We start from the raw sequence: 23,646 nt of genomic DNA on the forward strand, positions 1-23,646 counted from the left end.
AAAGCTGTCAGGAAAATCTATTCCTCAAATGACAAGAAGAAACAGATCCTGACAAGACTCAGGATTCTAGCACAATAGACTAATATATCTCTTCAGTATGCTTTTCATGATTGCTCTGTAGTATCTTCACATAGTATCTTTAAGCAAAACTGTTCACAGATGCAGAGGTATATTTTGATTTCTGATGTGTCCTTGTAGGTAGAAAAGCAAGCATCTTTCTGAAGATTGAAGGGATTGACAGTGGGAGAATCAGATGAAAGGGAGAACTAGGATAGAGCAAAATACAAAAGGAACAAAGGTTTGAAGAAAGTGAAAACCAAACCACACCAAAATACAATCTTTGCTTTCCCTGTGCTTCTTTTCAGGCTGTAAACTTATATGTTAATGATCGATTGGGTGGCATTCCTAGCAACACATTTGAGGAAATTTCAAAGGAAAAGACACTCAAGAAGGGACTTTTGCCCACCCTGACTTGTAGACAAATGCAAAGGAGCACTACAGCAGAACAGCTTTCCATGCCTGCTCTCCTCCCAGTGAAGAGCTGTTTATTCTTGTCCCCCACACATCTTTCTTTTCCTGAAGATCACTCCCAGCCTGTTACTTGGAAGAAAGGAGTTACCTTCAGCCATCTGCCATGGGGTCCACAGGCCATTGCCTCATCCACACGCTGCTCTTCCAGGAAGAACAATGAAGCTATAAAAAAGCTTCCCATCAGGCTGACACATCTAAAAGCTGCTGGGATCACAACTGACCAAAGGAAGGGGAAGCTGGTTTACAATCTTCAGCTTCCCTGCCTTGGGAAGCAGCTCTCCAGGGAGGGAAACCTTGCAACAAAGTCATAGAGCTACTGTGCATGGTCAGGAAGTGCAGCTTGTCAGAGAGATCATCCTCTCACCTTCCTCACACTGAGAACACTTTCAAATCTGCTCTCTCCTCAGAAATTTTTGCCCATATTTTCATCTTTTTCATTCTGGTCGTCAACTTGTCTGTTAGGAGAGAATCCCAATGAGAAACCAATCCTGTTAAGATTCTTAAAAGAGGTTGCTTTCAGCAAGGCAAATGTGAGTAGAAAGGAAGTCTAACTCCAAAGCAAATCAGTACATGTACCCATATTTGTATTTTAGTGAACATTCAAGGTAGACTGGTTAGCTGGAAAGCTGTGAGGTTTTGAAGAACAGCAATAACTTCTATTTTGTTCTTAGACAGAACTATTGTTCCACAATTTTTCTCAACCCACAAAATCCAATGGCAAATGTAAAGCCTCAGAGAAGCCAAACACCTAGACACTACATTCTTGGGGCCCTTTCTGCTGCTTTTGAAATATATGGTCATGTTGCCATTCATTTTGAAAGGTGTTAAGAGCTCACCCTTTCTCTGAAAGCTTCATTAATTATGGAAACAGTCTGGCATTAGAAATGGGCAAGTAATTTCCCAGCATTAAATGTGTATGCAGAGACAAGAGGCTGCAGCCAGACCCTTTGTCACAACTGCCCTTCTACCTCCACCAGTCCGGTGGCAACTTCACAAGCCAACTAGGAACACACCAAAAACGAGCACATTTTATCGCTCTTTTGCTGTGATCAAACTACTGTTCTATTCTGTTAGGAAGATTTTTATAGGTGTTCAGACCTCTACTCTCCTTGCAGTCAGAGAGTGCTTAAAATCCTGTGTGCCTGGACTGTTCCTTTACTTCACAAGTGACGCTCTGATAGTTTCACCAATTACAACAAAGGACAATTTTAAATTCTTCACCCTGCTGCCAAGTTCTTCATTTATTATTATTAAATACTTGCAGCAGTCTCTCTAGTATTCTCCCTCTCTTTCCTATAGTGGCATGGCACTCTGACACATTTTAAGCATCTGTTGAATCCCTGTCCTTTTCCCATATGCCTGAAAACACTTTATTGCACTTCTAAATGACTAATGCTTCAATAGTCCTATTCTGCTATCTGCTGAGAAAAAGAAGAAAGGAAAAGGCTGAGTAATTGTGTTTCAGAGACAGCAGCTTTACAGATGACTGCATTTATTTATGATTAAAAAATATTTTTAAATGTTGTGCCTGCACAATGGAGCTATAATTTGATAAATCCTTAGTTCTAAGACAAAACTACTTTCTTTAGCTATGAAAAATTCTTTTGATAGTTCAAGACCATTAAAGAAAAAAAAAAACAACTTACAAAGAAGAGAAAAGTATTCAATCAGCAGCTGCTGAAATGCACCCAGGTTTTCTCAGTCAAATCTGAGAGTCATGTCTCCGATTGAAGCAAAAGTCAGAATAAAAGACTTCACATGCAGATGCTGAGATCCTGACCCTAGTCAAAGGAATAACCATAGACAAGCCACTCTGTGCCTCAGTTTCCCCACCTGTAAAACTGAACCTACTTGCTGACTAGAGCTTATAATACATTCTAAGTCAGAGGGACTATGTGTGTGTGCATGTATGTGTGTATGTCTGTGTAAAATCTGGTTCTCTCACAGGGGAATCCATGAACGCAAGTCACAATCAAATGTGGTATGACAGAGAAGCATCCAGCTGTGCTGGCTTCCCAAAAATGGCTTGAGACCTTTTCTTCTTGCTTCCTTACTTAGGTGCTCATACCTGGTAGGATCTCACTTCTCTGCTCTTTCGTTGATTAGTGTCCCTCCTGCTCACATCATGCTGGGCCCTTTGCTCACTCCCAGTTGTTCACTGGTCTTTCCAACCTGCTCCTTCATGTCCTCACATAACTGTTGGTCATTATCTCCCTCCCACATCACAATTAGTATAAGCTCTCCTCTCCAGGCTGGCCAGCCAGTTGTCAAAGATGCTTTTGCCCCATTTGGTCAGGCTGATCCCCTTCCAAGCAGTCTTGATCCTCAAAGAGGGCCCCATGGTCACAGAAGCCAAACCCTGCTGCTGACTTCAGTTATGCAACCAAGTGTTGACATCCAGTCCTCTTCAGGGCCTCCTCCTCCTCACTGGCAGTATCAGAGACATCACTGACTGGCCTCCCACGACCTTGAGCATTGCATGCAGAGCCACATAGCTGATATTTCACAAGTCACTCCCAACAATATAATGGTGTTTAGGTGGAACAGTAGCAGGGAGTAACAGTCTGAGGATTGAAAAGAGTCCTTCCACAACAGCCCGCTCCTGAGGCCCTAGCAAGCAGCAAACTTATGCAAGTCAGGTCAGCAGATGGGGGTCTGCATTCCCCACAAGTAGGGAGTCTCCCAGCACTGTCACTCTCCATTTCTTGCCACATGGTTCAGGTTCAGCTTGCTCAAGAGCTTCACTGGACGGAGCTCTCAGCCAGGGAGCTGCCACAGCACTGAACCTATTTCATAGCTGCAGATCTGCATGTGGAGCAGAAGCTTTCCCGTTGGGGCCAGAAGGCACCAGCTTCCCGCCTTCACCATCATGGAAGTTTCCACTTTCCAACCTGATACGCGGAGACTCTGCCTGTCCCTCTGTTGCACTTGAAGTTTCAGGCTTTTGAAGCTGTAGGGTCTCAGAGAGGACCTGCTTGATCTCTTTCTTGTCATCTCTGATGCTGTGCAGTCTGCTGACCTGCTCCCACAGCTTATGTACCTGGTCACACAGATCCTCAATAAGAACAACCAAAAGGCCCTCTCTCATTGTCCCAACCACAGCAAGAGGCCCCATGTGCCTCTGCAGCCTGACATCTGCAAAGTTTCATCCTCCTTCTGCAGCTCCACGTGCTGGTCAAGGCTTCTGCTGTTACCGGCAAAATGGCTCCAGTGGCTGACGGGACCAGACCCTGTGACACACCATCGTCATAACTGAGGACACAGGGCCTGTTGTCAGCAGAGTCAACAGTTCGCTTCTATGCAAACTGCTGTACAAACAGCCACCTCTCAGAGCTGTGCTATGGGCCAGGTCTTACAGAGACCTCTACTTAGTTCCTGCTAGAAGAGTGCTTGACCCTCCTTGATCGGGACTCAAGAGCTGCAAGGCCAGAGCCCCCTTTGATCAGGAACAGGTGACAGAGCTTGCTACAAGTCACTGGAGTTTGCCAGGAGCCATGGGCTCGTCTAGCTGTGCTCATGGCACCATACTGTTCCTGCTCCCCTAACCATCCCAGAAGATGACTCCAGAAGATCAAGTAAGTCTCAACGTAGAGCCCAGAAACTGCTGTGCAAACAGCTGTGTCTGGCAGAGGCACAGGCAAACAGGGAAAGATTGCAGTCTTTTCAAGCCCTAGATGCAAGAGACTTTAAATGAAGCTTTTAGGTGACATAAAAACACAGATGGCATAGGTAAGTTGTAAAACTCCTTGACATAGGAATTACGGGTGCCAGCAATATACGAGGGCTCAAAAAGCAACTGTAAAAAATCTGGAAGAAAAACCTGTCACAAGCTACTAAATACAGTGATACTCCCTCTGACCAGGGCAAGTACTGACCATCATATCAGAGACAGTCACTATACAACAGTCCTATTTTGTACCCTTTCCTAGCTATCTCCTGCTTACCACAGATGTTCAGAGCCCTGCTGCCAAGATGGGCTTTTACCCTGACTCACAATTGCCTCATATTCTACTCGCGAAGCATGTCATCCTCCTGAGTCCAAGGGCTGCTTGGGTTGGGGACAATGCAGCTCTCTTCCTCTCTCCAGTTCTAAATCAGGTCCCTATCCTCCTAACAGTTGTGAAGCACTGTGATGTCTTTAGACAGAAAGATCCCCAGTGGCACTGCACAGGCAAATTACAGTGTAATTAGCATTAACAGGGCAGTGCAGAGAAGGATGCAAGTCAACGGTCAGCATAGGCATGTGATTAGCCTTGCTATTTGATTTTCATGTAAGGACAGCAGACAAGTGAAAATACCACAGGGAAAACCGTTCGGGACCCCTGTGTCACAGATCTTGCAGGTACTGCAGAGGCACATGGGCTCCCTGTTGTCTTGCCTTTGCTCCACAGTGCCCAAATACAGAAATGCAGCACATGATTTTGCACTGCTGGAGTCTGAGAGCTTCAGACAGATCTGCTTGCTGACGCTACTCTGCACCTCAACCTGGATCCTATCACAGCAGATCATGCTGAAAGGCAAAATCTGCAAATTTAAGTTCAAACAACAACAAAAAAATTCACTGGGAGAGATCTTGCAGCTTCAAAGCTTCCAGGCTACATGCAGTTTCTGAAACGTTATGTCCTCCAGATCGTGCTCTGACGCAAGAGCCTACAGGAAGGACTCTTTGCTGGTATCTCCAAGAAGCTGATCTGCCTCAGAATATAAAATCTCTCACAGCCACAGATTTTCCAAGCCTACCTGCCCAGTTTGCTTTCCCTGTTTATATCAGGGAACCAAGCTTCTAGTCTTGCAGAGAGGCCTTCTTCTAGAAGCAGAAGCCATGCCTAACAAACCCAAATTGTAGCTCTCTAACCTTCCCGTTAGTCTTCGACATCTTGGAGAAGTCTTAAAAATACAGTGCCTTGGCAGGCACAGACTTGGGTAAATTCATGGGTTTTGTATCAAGCTGTGCCACGACAGTGAATCTTAAAAATCCAGGATCTCTAGTTGTCTCCAAACAGAGCTAGTGGAAAAACATCGTAACTATCACCACAGTTTCAGTGAACTCACTAGATTAGAAATTATATTAAAAACTCAGTTCCAAAGAATGTTTTTTGATGCAATTTTCTCAGCATGTTCTGTGTTTAGGTATTTTCTGTTCCAATACTCTTGAACTGGACTTCTGTGTTCAGTAGAAGTCCCCAAGTCCCTTGGTATCAAGGCAAAACCATCTGCAGGAGATGGAAAATCGAATCTAGTCTTATTCTAATAACACTGTTGGCTATTCCTTTCAAGTATGAAGGCTTTCTCTCTAAGCTGACAACCTTGGAAGTGGTTGAAGCTCTGAATCTTTGTCAATAATTGAACTGCATTCATCAAAATTCATACAGCTTGCCTTTGCTTCCAGACCAATGTTATTAAATAGAGTAGTGCAGGTTTACAGCCATTAGACGTTGATGAATGCAGTAGCTACTGCCAAAAGAAACAATCTGCTGACATCGAGACTGCAGGACTCTTCATAACAATCAAATAAAGACAATGTTTTAAATTAACTAGGAAACTATCAAAGACATTTTACTTCATCTAAATGGTACAGTCTTTTTAATATGTATAATGCATTATAAAATCCACTTTATTTGCCTCCAATATTTTTCCAACTGAACAGGAAGCTTTTAAAACAATTACCTTATCACTTTGAAACTCATCTGCTGCTTGCAAGTCATGTTGTGTCAGAGTCAATACTTTCATGCAAGTCTTTATCTCTGGTAGGCAGTCATATTAAAAAATTAATAATGACCACTTCATTTTTCAGAATCTGTAATCATCTTGCTACATAATTGTGAATGCAAGGTAGGGAAGAAGGGAAAACTTGGATCTTGAAAACCTTCATAAAGTCTCTAGGTTCTGGTGCTCACTTCTGTTCCTGTCACTTAAAAGATACCACTGCCTTGTCATTGTTAGCCCTGTCAAAACAAGTAGAAATATGACAGTCTGTCTAAACCTGGATTTAACATTACTGATGTTCCTAAAAATTCCCCTTTAACATGTCTCCACATACAAAAGGGGCAGTTTTATCTCCTCCAGGGTCTTACTAAACCAAGGTGCAGCAGCAGGAGGCATTAAGATGCACACGTTTTTCTTGTCAGAAGCTAAAAAGTGGGTAGTACAGAGAAGATTTCAATGGAAATTACTTGAGGATGCAGATGTTAGGAAAAAGCAGCACAGCAATACAGCTCATTGATTTACAAAGCAGACTGAGGTGGTAAGGCTTGAAATAGGAAGGTTTATCTAACAGGTTGGGGTCTATAACAAGGAAATCAAAACACTGACTGCTACTAATCAACATACATTTTCATACTGGTCATGCAATTCCTAAGTGAAATTATTGCAAGAAAAGGGGCTGGGCAGACAAAACTGGTCTTAAGGTTCCTACTGTACATACCTCTAAAATTTTGGAGGGTTTTTTTAGATTATTCTTTCCTGTACCCATCCTTTTTTTTATTGCATCCTCTTTTCACTGCCATTGGGCCTAGATTCTTTCTTCTTCGCATAAGGTTACATCACTTTACAACAATTCAAAAATGCTGTACATCTGCACAAAATAATCACATGCTAAATTTCTGTGTTTTAATAAAGTATATAACAAGTATTTATGTATTATTTTTATTATTAGAGCTCCTTCCGGGTATGCAAAGTCAACTCTTCAGAAAGAAGCCATTAAATTGCCACAAATAATAGATAATTTGATTTTTAGGATAGACATGCAGTATTTATTAGCTGGGAGAAGGAAAGACATGGAAAATTCAGCCATTACATGACCAAATGTAGCCATCTTTAAATTATAGAATTCACCCTACTGACGTCATGACAAAACTGATGGTAATTCCAGTAATAATCGCAGTATTACTTCCAAGCTTCTTTAACCTTAATGAAGCATAGATCCCATCAATAATTACTGTACAATCATAAAAAGTTAATAATGCTGCAGAATTATGAAAAGTTAATAAAAGATTCAAACTTATTTTAAACTAGTAATAGCCTATCCCCCACATGTCCTATTACATGGGTTCTCCCATTCATCTGCTTACACGATCAGTTGTAAATGAAATGACACAAGAAAGAGATATATAGCAGGCTTTTGTGCTATGTTTAGAACTTTTGGGCAAAGCAGCCTGGCTCTTAGCACTGACAACATGCAAAGTCTTCACTGCAAGGCCACTAGAGACCACAGGCAGATATGGGACTCTGGACAGGCCTACTCTGATGCAGACATTAATTCCAGTGAGTGCTATAAACACATCATCCAAAAGTAAGAGTTACAGACTGTTAGGCACAACCATTTGGTTTCTTGAACTGTGTAACCACTCTTTAAAAATCGACTATGTGCTTAGTAATATATTGATTAATCATTCATCTAACAACAATGTCTAAAAATCTACCTGCAAGAGAAGTCTCAACCATTAAATCACTCTGTTTCAAGACAAAGATGAATCTTTGCTCCTGACTCCTTCACTTAAAACTGGAGTGTTCCAGGAGGAGCTAATACAATTTATCATTGTATATTTATACTGAAGTCACAGTTATCCTAAATCTTACGAAGCCTGAACTATCATTTTAGGTATGACATCAAGCTGAAAGACAATCTGTGAAGACTGATGAACTCTAAGGGTCAATCTCTAAGCATTGTTGCAAGCAATCATCATGACGATTCCCAGCAATACCACTCCCACATATTACCTGCAAACACATCTGCATATGGTCAGTTTCTATACAGTCTCTAACAGCTCCACTGAATTCGCAGTTGTGAACAAACACATAACACCTGCAAAGTTACCTGTGTGAGAGAGTGTATGATCAGACTTAGGAATGTGATCTGAGAACTACTGGTAGGATGTCAAACATTTCAGAGAAATTTCTGGTGGAATACACCACTGAAGTGTAGTATGACTACAAGGAAAGTTATCAGGGAAAAAATGTCTACTGTTAGAATGCTGGGACGTGAAGATGGACCGAGGACCCCCTTCAGACTGCCACAGAAGTCATGAAATAAATCATGAAACCTGAGGTGCACCAGCCAAGTGACTTAGAAATATAGAAATATACAGTATAATTTCTCCAGAAAGCGGTATTTTATTTTATTTGTTGCCATGTTCTGCTGCAGTCATAATAGCTTTATTTATTTTGTGGGACTCAGGTGCTGCTAACTGGATCTGTTTCTGCTTTGGAGGGGAGAAGATACCACAATTTATAAACTATCTACTTCCCACACCAAGGCACCAAAATGCTCTGTCAGCTGATTGGGCAAGTTCCAGGTTGGCGCAATACTTTAGGTTTTGAAGGGAAGCACCAGACTTGGCAGCCTGATTCCTAAAACTGGTCTATAAACTCTATTGGAGTTTCTAGAGAGCAGAAAATGACAATATTCTTTAAAAGCTAAATCGCTTGTATGAATCTGTTTGCTGCAAGAATGATCTTGATGACTTCACCCTTGTAACACTGCTAAAACAAAACCTTCCATTTCAATGTCTGGAGTGGCTGGTGAGGAGCCTGAAGTCAAGTCCTCTGCCAAGCCTGATGAAATTGGACATCACGCTTAAAGAGACCTATTCTGCCTTTGAAAATCCTCCTGACGTCAAAACCATTGCCAAAAAGTTCGAATGAGTTTGATATTGCAAAATATGCTTTCAGCATCTTGCTTTGCTCTGACGTTTCTCACATCTTTTCTACTGATTGGTTTTAAGAAGGCTTGATTTTTGTATTTAGGGTAACTTAGTATGGATTTGCGAGTTGCTATTAATTCCTTTCCACCCTTTTTGAAATTTCATGTAACTTATCCAAGTTAAACATCATGTTAAATAAACTCAGGCATCTTCCTACAGACTAAAGGGAAAATACATGTTCAGAGATGCAGACCAGAGGAAGTGGTGCAGTTGTGTCACAGACGAGTCAATAATACAGTAATGCACTACACCTGAAATGTTCTCCAAATTTTTATATATCTGAGCAAATCAACTTCTCAACATTGTGTGGTTGGGTGAGTAAATATGAAAAGCCCTCAAGTCTCTGAAGTATGCAAACAAACAAAAAGAAGTAACACATCAACCCCTCTACCACAACCTGTAAGAAACATAAAAATTTAAATATACTTATGAGAAGAAGTGAGAGAAAAAGTCAGTAGTAATTTTGAGTGATAATACCACTCTGTTCCCACAGGTACATAGTGGTACATGTTACATTCTTTGTCATATGTATTTTCACATTGCTGTCTATTTTAAGCTTAATTAAAGTTGCCAAGTCATTACTGGAAATGTCTTCCATCTTAAAAGGATTCAAACATGGCTTGTAGAGTTCTGTACATATAATACAGAAAACTTGCACGAATGGCAACTGGTTCTATAAAAAGTTTCTTAAAATCTCTATACAACCAATTCTGATTACTAGCTTTTCCACCTATATGCTACTAAAGCTATAGGGCTTTCTAACTTACAAATTGCCAAAATGCATTTCTACTTGAAAAACAAATCAAATTCAATCTTCTTAAATGCTGTGTAATTAAAAAAAAATACACAATGCCTTCTCTTACAAACCTGGTTATATATATCACCATTTTATAAATATCCTCATTTTATAAATACCATCATTTTATAAATTGAAGTAGTCCTAGAAAGTGTTGGCTTGTTTCAGGACGCAGTGAAACACATGAAGCAGGACGTTCCCAACATTTTTCTCTACTACCAAGTGCATTTTTAGTTACTTATGAAGACAAAGAATTATTGATACCTTTAATCAGTTGAAAACTGCACTGAATTCATTGGTGCAAACACTAAGATGTTATTCTGCCTGTCAAGAGGAATAATTTTGATGGGAATTTTTCAGGATAAAGAGAGAGAATACAAAATAGGCTCCATGTGTCTGCAAAGAACAATACAACAGTACTTTTATTTATGTATTAAAGAAAAATGCAGTAAAGGAGTTAATCCCTCTTGGGCAGTCCCTTAGTGTTAATTCTAAAATGTCCTCAAGCAGCTAAGGAGCATCAAATAGTAATCTGCTTTTTTTTCAGAGTGCCCATTTTGGGTGTGAGTTTTTCTGTGCTATTTTTGACTAATTTTGAAGCACCTCGAAGGATTATTTTAAAAAATTAAGTTTGAGTTTACAGTCAGGTAATATGAAAGCTGCCTAACAATTCAACAAAACTAATACAACATTCAGGAGACACCTATTCACTGAGATTAAGCCAATTTTACAATATGGAGTTATCCAGTCATCTGGAACAAAGGAGGAACGTGGTGGAGATACAAAGAAAGCAAACAATAAGGAATGACTGGCAAATGGGGAACATAAAAAGACATTTAGAAAGAGCAACAAAAGAGAAGCAGATACATATGCTGAGTGAACAGAATACAAAACAACGAATCCCAAGAAACAGAAGTGACTGAAGCATGTGGATTATGCAGAAATATTGCTCTGCTACAAGAAGAGCTTCCCCCGAATCTGTGCAGCATCTGTCACCATCAATTCACACAGCCGGTCTAACTCGAGGATCTAATGACAGGCAGTTTATACAACACCAGCGCATGACATGTCCCTCGGGGCATCTTGTCCTCACAGCATCCCAGGGGAGCAGCACAGCACCACTGCCTGCATGGCACAGACGGACAAACAAGGCACACGTTCCACACGGTTGCATGTGAGACACCTACAGAGCACAAAACACCTATAGAGCACTGTCCTCGTTTTGCTAAAAACAAGTTTCTCTTTTAGTGAATTTGCCTGTCAGCTAGAACTTTCATATTAGCTGCATTTTCCTGGCAAAGCAGATACACATTTTGGTAAAAATAGCAATGGAATGTGAGATTACTGACAAGCATGGATGCACCTCTTGCGAGAGGGGCAACGAGAAACAGGTGACCAAGGAACTGACCAACTGTGTATAACATTCCATTCAGGTGAATACTTCATATAAAAGTGGGAGATCACGAGGATCTCGTTCCTTTTCCTTATGGCCGACATTAGGAGAGGACCTTGCGAGTCGTCCCTGCGAACTGAGGTCTAGTGACAGACTGAATCCAGCTCCGGTTGGCTGCAGAGTCCAGTCCAGGACTTTGGGTGCTGGCTCTGCAGTTGCTGGGACTTTCAAGATTGGTTTTGTATATTTTCCATTATTTTCTCTATTCTTATTAGTAGCTTTAGTAAATCATTTTTAATTTTTCCAACTCTCTTCTCTCTGTCCTTATTTCTCTCCTAATCGCCTGTTCTTAGCGGGAAGGGGAGAGAGGGAGGGGCCAGAAGGGGTAGGAGAGAAGGTTAACAATACGTCTACCACGGTTTTATTATCACCCTGCAATCTAAACCTACAACAAGCACCTACAGAACACCCATAGCAAAGGGAAGAATAGATCTGGCACATGTGGACTGCTGGAAAACCCTCCTTTCTGCTCAGCAGGAGACAAAATCAAAAAGCCCCACATGGTGGATACTGCTAAAGAACAGAGTCACTGATCGTTGCAACTACTTGGAAGTTGGTCCAACTTGGGATGGCTTTTTAGTTTACCTTTATGTTAAAACCTGCCTGGAATTTGTTGGTGTTTTCTAGGAGAACTGGACATTACTTTGTCAAAATTAAAACCTATATTTTGAATATTCAAAACCTAAACCCTATGTTCATACATCCTTTAATGCAATTTTAATCATATCACTAAAGCTCTAATGTGAGCAGCAAGTTTTTCTTATGAGACAAGTGACTTCTTCTTAAGCACAAATAGCATGTTACATTCAAAGCCTCTTATAAATGTTGCTTTGAGGACCGCAACACACAGAAAAAGATATTTCGTATTCCCCAAGCGCTTCTTAAAATTAGAGGGGACCAGCCAGTACACCCAAACATGCAAGGGCTTTTGAATTTTCAGAACAACTAAACAAAAAATTATAATTAAAAAAGTGCCACATATGTCATCACTGTTCTAAATTCACTTGGTTTTCATAGCTCCCTAAACCCTGATGTGGTGGTGATGACAAACAGGAGTTGAAGAGTCACTTGTTTCATACAAATGACTTCAGTATTACAGAAATTCTCTTGCTAAAGAGTAGTTCAGCTGTTGGCTTGACTACATGAAACACTGGCAGGAAAACATAGGCAGGCAGAGAAAGAAGAACGCTTTTCTTCTATGCTTCTGTAAGTTGAAACTGTTTTTTTTACTTAAGTTTGAAATCATATTTGAAAATGATTCAATCTGTCCAAAAGTAGAATAGCAAAAAGCAAAGGAAAATTTACCCCACTGACTGCAGAAAAAGAAATCCTATGGGGCTGTAACATACCTCAAGTCCAAATTAAAGTTTGCATCAGAATAGACATAAGACTAGAGATTAATATTTTGCAGGAATTTTCATTTTATTTATGGTGGGGAGGGGAAGAAGGGATTTTTCTTACAAAATCTTCAGTTCTTTGCAATGCACTATACATGGAGTTGTCAAGAGGAAACAGTTTGCAGTCTGCCTGCAAAAGCTTTCCTGAGGGCAGAATAATGGATTTAGCGTGAAAAAGTAGGATCTTCAGATTACAGAATTTGAAAGACATGCAATGTTTTAAGTTTTAATGGTGACGCTTACTTGAGTCTGCCCCTACTACCTTGTCAATGTCAGGATTACAATAATCTACAATAAAGCACAATATGGCACATACATCAGTCATATTAATGTCACTTAGTATTCAGTAACTCTTTGATCAGTTTAAGGCAATTTAATTAAATCTAGTGCCAGAAAATTGCAGTGTTTTCATGTGCAAAGACACCTCAGATGTGTCTGACTCCTTTAGAAGTAACTATTTGAAAATAAATCCTCAGATAACTCACACTCTGGAACAACTGAAGTCATCAAACCAGGACTTGCGGTGTACGAAGAAAGAGGGAAAAGAAAGTAGAACGTGCCGCATCAGCAGAAATTCCATAATAAATTTCTCCATTATCTAGAGAGCCATTACAGTCACAACTGCTGTTGACTCAAAAGAGATGAGAGGGTTTTCTTCGGAGTTAAAAGAAGAAGTGTTGCTTGCCAGCTGCTTCTTTAAAAACTACCATTCAAACAGGCACAATGGCTCAGGAGTTGTTCATATGCTTTCCCCTTGAAGTCACATATAGTTGTGGATGTTGTTTACTCATGGTACGTAACTATCCTTGCAATTTCTATTGGAAAATGCAATTATCACACTGCATTACACTTCCTGTCACTAACGATAAGCATCAAATACGCTGCAAAACCAAGAACAATCACTTTGACCCACCAAATTGAAAGCCAGACTGTACTGAGCTCCTCTGCACTACCCTAGCACGAGTTTTGTCCTAGAAAGCTAAACACCCAAAATGGGATAAGAAAGACAAAGAAAGACCAGAGTCCATGGAAGGCATCACTAGATCAAGACATCAGGGCAGTCCAGCAGTCCCCTAGGAAGAGATCTGGGATTTGCCACACTTGGTAGTTCTCCCACTTCTATACCTGGTGTTGCTCATATCTGAGGGACCTCAGTTGTTCTCACAATTTATTCCCTGCCTGCAGTAAACTGGGCCACTGTGTACAGAACACCCCTCCCAGTTGTCGTTTTACCTTTGCCCACCTTCAACCAGTGCACATATGTAACACAGCACTTCTTGGGCCATACCTTCCAAAGCAGGGTTTCAAAATAATGAGACAGCTCTGCTGAAGCATCGTTAAAGATGTTTCTGACAGCATTTCATCACCCATGAGGGAGGAGATTCTCCATAAAGAGTTTTGGCAACAAATGCCACAAGAGCCAAAAGTATGTGAAACAGAAGAATATGTTTTTTCCCTGTCATCCCAGATGCTGCTTCTACTTTCGCTTATGCTTGCCTACAACACACAAGACCATTTTAGTGATCAGTCCTGGCCACCAACATATCCTCAAACAGGCTGCTGTGCACTGTTTGTATCTGCTGGGAGAGATCCAGGGCATACCAATGCCGAGAAGCTCTGTAGCCTTTGCTGCATGTTCTGGGTCCATCACTGACTTCAAAGGGCTCTGGAAGCTACTGGAATAGGGGATCTTCCTCTTTGCACTTCTTTTTAACACCTGTCAGCAGCTAGCAGCACCAGTCCTCACGGACCAGGTAGTCAATGGTCGGCATGCTGCTCAAAGCAGTGGCAGATGGCTGCTGAACGGGGAAAAAAAATTGGCCTCATCTTGTTGCAACCTCTTACATACAAACCAAGGCTGGGCTCCTTTCACTGACGCTGCTGAGAACGATGCTGAGAACAGGGGCAGGCAAAAGGAGAATATTATTTTCCTGTACTTCCTGACTAATTGCTTATGCGTTTAACCAAATGTAATATACCAAATCTTCACAGACACTTGGTGACAAATGCCAGACTGCAATGATACCTTCTAATACAATAAAGAACTATCTAGAAAGCTGCCTGCATTATTTGGGAGAAGGACTCAGATTTGATAAGTGGCTAAAAATTAGTTTAATGATTCCCTATTTAGCCTTTAAATCTACTCATAATGTGACATTGTGTTTCTCATTAGGGAATGAAAATGTTGATTTAACATTTCTGTCATTACAGATTAGATATCACATGCTATCTCTCTTTTATTAAAAAGTTCATATTTTGAACATAAAAAGGAATTTGTAGAGTCAGGCACAGGGTTAAGTTTTTATAATGAGCCATTCATCTTTAGGTCAGGTTTCATAATTAACTGCTGCAAGTAAGTTGAGTGTGAGGAAAATGAAATGCAAAAAAATGGAAATTCAGATAACCACTGAAATGGTAAGTGTCACATTTGTACAGACTGAAGCGTAATGGAATTTAAAATTGCCAAACTGTTTCTGATATCTCATTTCCACCACTGAAATCACAACTTCTTTGAATGCATACTGCATACTGGGCAGGTAGCAAATATCTACTGGCAGCACCTCTGACCTGACAACCAAGGCTTGGCTTCTTTTTCTTAAGAGCTAATACCTCAAAACTTTTAATCACAGGACCACACTCTGTGGAAGACAGTGCGGGAGGCAGCACGTTCTGGGGAACAAGCCTGTGATAGTATTTACTGGCCATCTCTTGTCCTTCTCATGATCACCCAGCTTGTCTGCTGCTAGATTGTTTTTGCATGGAAAAATGCTACCGTGAAACCAGTGAACATATTTTTAGCAGTCCTGCAAGCAGTTACAGCAACTGCAGCCAGGTGTCCCACAGCTCATCAGTTCTCATGGTGGCTTCAAAACTACAAAAACAGGGCTCACACCAACCCAGGCAATCCAGCACAGGGTTTGGTATCTGGGGTCGCTCATCTGAAAAACAGTTCCTTTAGTCTCAGAATCATGGCAGCAAGAAAAGAAAATCACCTTCAGTGGGCCTTAAGATTTACCGGGGCTTTTCAGACCGAATGGCTACTATCAATCATCTCTGCACTCCCAGCAGGAAATTACATTTCCTGTTGTTTAATGAAACAATGCTTGACATAAGTCTGTGGATTTGTAGTTCCCATAGTGCTACATTAGTAACCTATACTGTGGACAAAGAGGGGCAGAAATACTAATTTTCATCAAACGTAGCAGAAAGATCATATTTTCAGATACTATCTCTCTCATTTTGACTGATTTTTAATTTAAAATTTTGTTTTAATCAGCAAGGCAAGTATATGAAAGGACAAGGAAAGTACAATCTTTTTGTCCATTAAAGATTTATTCTTATATTCATGTCAGTCTTGCCTACAAGAAGGACAATTTATGTCTCTGCCATAGGCTGCCAACCAGGCTCATATTCATACATTTATAGAACTAAAAATATTCAGAGCTGCTTATTTCAACCAACAAATTTGTGACATCTCATTCCTGATGTTGTTTATTTGGTTTCTTATGAGCTTATTGCTGTTTTTTCCTTCATTTTTAACCTCTCTTTCTCTAGTTGATGGGACAAAGTAGTGACCATTTTCGCAGTCAAAACAGCCCCTCACTTTCCTGAAGGAGCAGAGACAGAAATTCCCCAGGAAGCTGGACATGATATCAGTAACAAATCGCTGCGAAGCACTGCAAGGCTCAGACACCTTCCCACACTGGTGTCTGCCATCGCGGCAGCTGGGAAGGTCCTGTGCAAAGCTTTACTAGTGGTTTTATTATGCTTTCCCTGTGTCCTCATCTTCTGAACAGTCATATTCCTCCTGCAAGGAAGTCCCATTCAAGTCAAAAGGAAAACTGCTATTCATGTTAGATGAAGCACCCAGGGATCATCTGACTGTGTTTTGGGAGCTGAACTAATAGTACAGAAAGTAGGGAGTGTGTATAAGGGAACTGCATCTCCTGGCTGAAGAAGATGCTATGAGGAGGGGACTCCAGGTGAGTAAGGGTTAGAGAGGTCCAGGATACCACTGTGTGCTTTTTCCGTGTCCCTGGGGACAGGTCAGTGCTCAGGACCTCTAGAAAGCAACTGCTTGCAGTGCCCATTATAGATGCTGTTGCAGCACACTCAAACCTTTCCAAGGTTTCAGTGGAAATGGGGTGAGTCTTACACAACATCCAGCATTACAATTAGTCTTTTGACTGTCCTTAGTGTTTCTCTTGTGCAAGAGCATAAGTTGCCTCATAATTTGGGGTAAAGAGTGAGTATTGCATCCAACCTGTATCAGAGAGGTGGCTCTGGAAACAGTCACAGGCAGTTATTTCCTTTTCACCTTTCAAATTTGACAGAAGCTTTTATTCTCCTTGGAAACCCGGAATTGCCCCTCCTGCCAAGAAAACCATCCCAGCCTTATGAGCACCAGTTGAACACTCATTGATGTGGATAATGATTTTTGTCAGTCTGTCTGTGTTAGGGTAAAGTATTATAAAATTTGATTTATAATTTAATTAATAAAATTATTAATAATTTAAATTTGAGAAGAAACTTCCTTCTCAGTGAGGGTAACAGACACTGGGCCAGGCTGCCCAGGGAGGTTGTGGAGTCTCCTACTCTGGAGACATTCAAAACCCCCCTGGACACCTTCCTGTGTAACCTCATCTGGGTGTTCCTGCTCCGGGGGTGGGATTGGACTGGGTGAGCTTTCCAGGTCCCTTCCAATCCCTGACATTCTGTGATTCTGTGATAAAAGAAGTACTTCAAAAAAGCCTCAACACAGATGAGCAGCCATACCCTATGGCAGGAACAATGACTCCTGTAACTTCACTGCTAGTCAGTTCACAGCCCTTGTGTTAGCCAAGCTTCTTCATCACACTTAAAGGATAGGCATGCCTCATCTAAATTTTATGTTCCATTTGAACTAAAATTAGAGCCAAGTGTTGCTTCCTAAGCCTATGAACCATCAGACTGTGAGATCAGACATTTCCTTAAAAAAGTCTAGTCCTTGTGTGGCAGCAAGATGGATACAGGTCTGAGGAAAAATTAGAAGATGTGAGAAATCACCTGCTGCTGACCTACACCTGCAGCTTTTGCCCGTTCTCTACCAAATATGACAGGACTAGCCAGCAAATTGGGTAGAAGCAGTCTTGAAAACACAGTGTCTAATTCTTTGTGCTTGTGCCTAAGATCTGGCTAACTCATGCAGGACCATTTTCAGGGAAACTTGATGGCACTGACTATGAAGATGGATTTAATGTTATTGAGTGAGCAAGAATTCTTCCTTACAAACAATATGGCCAACAAATGACTTAACTCCTGCAGGACAGAGCTGTCTTTTATGTAACTTTGCAACTGAATGCTGCACTCACCTCAACAAAGATGAAGCAGGGGATGATGGAATAACTTCTCTGGGTATTGTTTCCTAAAGCCATTTCTCATCAGACTTCTTGCAGAGGCACTGTTCAAAATTTTATTATCCTGAAAAACAAAAGACAAAGGTGTTTCAGTATGTTTAACATTTATGGAAACTCCATATTTAACACAATGAGATTTGTAACATGGGGCACTGACACACTGGGCCAGGGATAGAGCCTAAAAGGAACATCAAGGTCTAACTTGTGGTTGTACGAAATAACATAAGGCATCACTCTCTTTGCAGCACAACAGAGACAGATGCAGGTTACAAGACACATCACGTGCAGAGCAAAAAGCGATACACAATACAACTGTTTTCCTTAATTACAATCCACTCCCAAGCAACGGTTTCTTCCCCAGGGTTGTAAAATTACGTTTTCAGCTCACTGTCCTGTCTACAGTGTGTGTTAAATCAAGAGGTCTTGACAATTGACTTGTGAACTTGCACTTTAAAAGACACACAGTACATTAATTGTACACATGATCCAAATGTTTATCTGCATATAGTCTGACCTGCTCAGGATGACAGCGTGTCTTACGCACCAAAAACAATGCACAAGCAAATACAACAAAAATGCAATGAAGGACTGGGCCCTTGTTGCAGAGCCTTTCTAGTCTGCTCTAAATTCATACACTAACCCACAAAACACTACCTACTTAGCATTACTTCAGGCTACTGGCTATTCTAATTAACACACCATTATAATGCTCTGTGCTAAGACAATCTCTTTACAGCACAAAAAGTAGGAAAGGAGAGAACAGAAGACTAACATGGAGAATTTTTACTGGGAATGCATGTGCTTTTCTGCATGCATGAGGAAACACATCAAGACACGAAGCTTGGCTTAAATGATTTTAGAGAGGGGAAAAGGCTAGCAGGGAAAAGGGGGCTGGAAAAGCAGCACGTAGCTCAGAGCTACCAGATGCATGCTTGCACAGAGCATGAGACACAGAAGAGAACGGAAATCCTTTGCCATCAATTTTAACACGAGTAAATCAAGCAAAAGCACAGATTTAGGCAGGCCTGACCTCACTTCTAACACTCACACAGAAACCCTGCCCAGATCATAAGCATCTCCACAGGCTAGGGGCAGCGGGGAGGAAGGAGGTGAAAGCTGGTGTTATTTTCCAGAGGATGCTTTGCACAACATCTTCCCCCGGCACTGTGACCTCGCTGGCATCTGGGTGGCAATTCGGGCCTTGGCATATGGAGCCTGTGAGGTTCACGAAGGGGTCAGTGCTTTCTCACCAGCTCTCAGCAGGTCCACTGGAAGAAATACTATTATCAGAGAACCGAGTTCAGCAGAGGTTATGAAGCCTGAGGAGCTGAATCAGTTGCCAGCGCCTGCCACCTGCACCATGCTGCAGGCTCTCCTTTGGCCACCTATGATAATGTATTTCTTATCTCAGCTCTTAACAATTCGACCTAGAGCTGTAAAATACACAATGCATATGATGGTTTTGCTAATATGGTTCTAGGCACAGCATAGCTGTAGTGACTCCACGAAGACACGTTCTGTGGCTTCTGAACTATTAACCATGGAAAAATGCAGTTCCAGGTCAAACAAAACACTCAGGAGATGTTACCTGTGACACACTTCAGACACTCCCATCCTACACTGTATCCCAGTTTTGAAATACAAATGTTCTGGATTTTCAAAATGCCTGTTTTTCCAGCCATACTTCAGTGTTACTTTGGAGATAAAATGGGGTTTATCTTAGAGGTTAGTGTCATTGTGGTTTGTTTCGTTTTGGTGGGTTTTCTTTGCTCTGTTTTTTTTTAAAGTTAAACTGACTCTATTTGGGCTGTAGAAAAAATTTCCAGTCATTCATTTATTAACAACATTTTTCATACCACTACTACATCATGTAGGTCTCCGTTAATTCAGCAAACACATGGTGCCTGGTAGAATAGTAGGCTAAAGAGTCAGAGCAGCTTATAGAGCATTATTCCACTAAACTTCTTTTGTATCCTGGAGATTCACTGTCAGCACCTTTTTTGCAAATCCTGTGTTTCAAATGGCTTTGTACAAAGATGTTAATACCTCAGCACATTCATGATTGTTTTCCCAGATCGAGCTTAGAAATAACCAAGATTTTCCATAACACTGCCCTGTAACTTCAAGTTGTGTCTTCAGTTCTGACTGCTGCGTGCTCCTAACCAAAGCAGAAGGCTGCAAGCCAACACAAGAATTTAAGTGACATTCTCAATAGATGACTGAAAGCAACTGCACTGAATAGCAAAGAAGTTGAGAGTTCTGAGCAGTCATACAGAATTTCTTAATTGAATGCTAGGGGACTCCTGGTGTCATAAATATGTATCACCATGTCTGTTCTTTTAAGCTTATTGCACACCACTGGTTAAAAAAACCTACATTGCCTACGGGAAAGCATTTTACATGTCAGCTTCTCTCCTATGTGATGACACATTTGTGTCAGGCATAAGTAGCAAGAGACCAAATAGTTGCCTGATCAGGCCAGCTAATTCCCAGGTTGCGGAAAACTCTCAGCTAGCCTGTGCTTGTCATAGGAGGTATTTTCATCAGCGCACTCGACACCGAGGAAAGGGGAAGAACAGTGTGATCCTGGTGGTAGCTCCGTCTTTTGTTTCCCTCCAGCTGGCAATGAGTCCTCTAGGGACACAAGACAGCAAAACACAGATTACAGCAATCCCTAGATGTTTCAGTCCGCAGCGCACTCAGAGATAACCCACTTCTTGCCCAAAGAATTGGGGAATCATAATAACATGTAAAACAAGTGTTTAGTGACAGTCCTGTTTTATAATCCATTCAGATTGAACAAGTTTCCATAGTGCAAAGCTTGTGACCAAAGCAACGGGAAATAACAGCTAAAATATCAGCATCTGGTATTGCCTTCTCCATTTTTTATCAATTTGACTCAATTGTCAAAGAACTCATGTTAGCAAAACTGTAAGAGTCTCTTTAGATCCCACTAGTTGTGACCTTTTAAGGCTTGTGAGCACTGCATGACAGTAGAATTTGTCAAACCCATTCTAACTAATTAGGGGCCACTGTAGAGGGAATATTAATAATCGGAGCTCTGGTATTATGAGGTGTTTCTACTCTTTAAACAACATATATAATTGTATAACACAACATTTGTGAGTTAATTAACATTAGTTAGTTCTGATCTTGCTCAATTCAGCTCACATGCATTTTCAGAAAGCCCCTGAACTATAGTGTAGGAGCTTATTGTCTGACATCTCCTAAGAGAACAAGTGGAGACATAGAATATACATAAGTGAATTGAAAATTGACTGGAAAGGACAGCAAAGAAAAAAGAAGTCAAGCTGAAGAGATTTTCTTGCCGCAGGGATCCATCCAGGGGAAGAAAGAATGAGAGTCAAAGAATGGAGGAAAGAAGAATGTGCTAAAAATAGGTATTTTCTTACAGGTTACTGACCAGCAAAAGTATTTCTGAAAGCCCCATTCAGGTATGTTTTAAAACTTTTTAAGTGAGCACGTGGCAGACAGCAAAAAAGACGTATCTAGGACAAACTAGCATGTGCTGAGCTTTTATACTATAGCTCCTGCGGCAGATACAGTACAGCTGATTGTTGTTCTGTATTATCGGTGCTCAAACCAATTAATTGCTTGTCTGTTCCTCAGGAGACAGTGGCCACTCTTATGTTTTTTAAACTGTCCTGCATAGGTGAGAAGATGAACATTATGGCTTTACATATTGCCGCAGTGAATATCGGTGGAAAATACTAAAATCCACAATCCAGAAAAGCTAACAAGCACTGCTTATCATGGTTTTTAACCTGTGTTCCACTTAGTCAATACCAGTGCTTGTTTGGTTTACCATCAGCTCAAAGACTGCCAGCCTGAAAGGCAGTAATTGCTGTGCAGATTAAGACAGTGGTGTAGCCACCAGCACATGTGGGACATCACTGCAGAATCCCAAATCTGCGCAGACCAGAGGTGACAAGTACAACCACTGATCATTTGGTACCAGCATGTGATGCAAGCACAAAAAAAAAAAGGATTAGATTTCTTGCCTCTCTTTGTCTAAACAGTTTCATGATCTTTTCAGGAGTAGCTAGCATTCTGTTTCAAAATAAAATGTAAATGTTATATTAGGAGGAACACAACCCTGGTATTTCTGTAACAATGCAGAATACACTTAAAATGCAAGTGTTTCCTCATTTGTAAATTAGTTTAACATTGCATTTCCAATCCTCTCTTGGCAGTTGGCTTTAAATTATAGAGATCTTTATTCTCATTAAAATTAAGAATTTTGTTTACAAGTAAAAAAAAAAAAAAATCACTAAAACTTCTGCACTCGTTTATCAAGGATTTTTTGCCCAACTGAAACATGAAATTGCATGTGTCCAACCACCATTCAATTAAGAAAATAAATTCAAACTAATGCCACTGCTGAAGATGATTATCCAATCTTTTGCAGTGAACTGTATCATTAAAACCATTATTTTTTTACACTAGCTCTTACAGATCTCATTCTCAAGCAGAGTCCTCTGTTTCCTGTGGGGGAAACAGAGCCAGAAAGAACTGAAGCAATTTGTCAGACATCACACAATGACTCAATGTCTAGGCTGAAGAAAGACATTATTTTCAGGCTCTGATCAAGTGCTCCATCCACTTGACTATACAATCTCTACACTTGAAATGTATTTGCTAATTCCCGCACAAGAACTATGCAGTCCTCATTGTACATTTAAGCAATAGAGGTTTTGAACAGCTTGCAACAGAACAATGGAGGGCCAAAATTAAATGTCTTTCGCAAAAGTCTTTTCCACATAAACCTACCCAATGTATACAAAAGGGCCTAAGGAATCAAAGGTAAGATATTCCTGCAAAAGGCGGTCATGGCTATTTAATGTTTTCCTGGCTAAAGTACAGACATTTTTAGCATTTTCCAAGTAATCAGAAACACTGATTAGTGGCATGAATCACTTCAAAATTGTGCGAGGGGAAGTCCAAATGACACGGTAGCATAAAGACTTGTTTGTGTTTTGGTTTGTCTGCCTTGCATCCAAACAACACAGATTGTTTGCTGGGCGTTATTGCATAAAAATAGAAAAGATAAGAAAATAGCACCCATCTCCAATAAACAGAAGGTTCCAAACAACTGGCACTCAGTTTGCTGCCTCAATAAGCCAGAGCACTCTGGTTTTGACCTACAGATGAGAAAGTTATCCTTTGCATCAGGCTGCACTTGACCTACGGAAAAGAGCATAAACACAATGGAGCTTGGGGTAGAGGGAAGACCCTCACTTAGCTCTGTCTTCCCATTATCAAACAACTCTTCAGCCCATCCACCATGAACTGAGAGACAAAGAGCCACCAACACCACATGCCATCAGACTGATGACAGAGTACACTCAAA

At 40.9% G+C, this 23,646-nt stretch overlaps 1 protein-coding gene across 4 annotated transcripts in view; it reads right to left on the minus strand.

Annotated features, from left to right (window-relative positions):
• PLPPR1 (phospholipid phosphatase related 1) overlaps positions 1-23,646 on the minus strand; it is a 131,796-nt gene that overhangs the window by 50,411 nt on the left and 57,739 nt on the right. For all 4 annotated transcript variants that reach the window (XM_065861629.2, XM_071802580.1, XM_065861626.2 and 1 more), the window contains one exon: positions 18,231-18,339. In XM_065861629.2, the coding sequence (XP_065717701.1) occupies positions 18,231-18,293 (63 nt within the window). In that variant the 5' untranslated portion in view covers positions 18,294-18,339. The remainder of the gene's footprint in view (positions 1-18,230; positions 18,340-23,646) is intronic.

The sequence above is a fragment of the Patagioenas fasciata genome, chromosome Z (assembly GCF_037038585.1).
Source record: "Patagioenas fasciata isolate bPatFas1 chromosome Z, bPatFas1.hap1, whole genome shotgun sequence".
NCBI lineage: Eukaryota > Metazoa > Chordata > Aves > Columbiformes > Columbidae > Patagioenas > Patagioenas fasciata.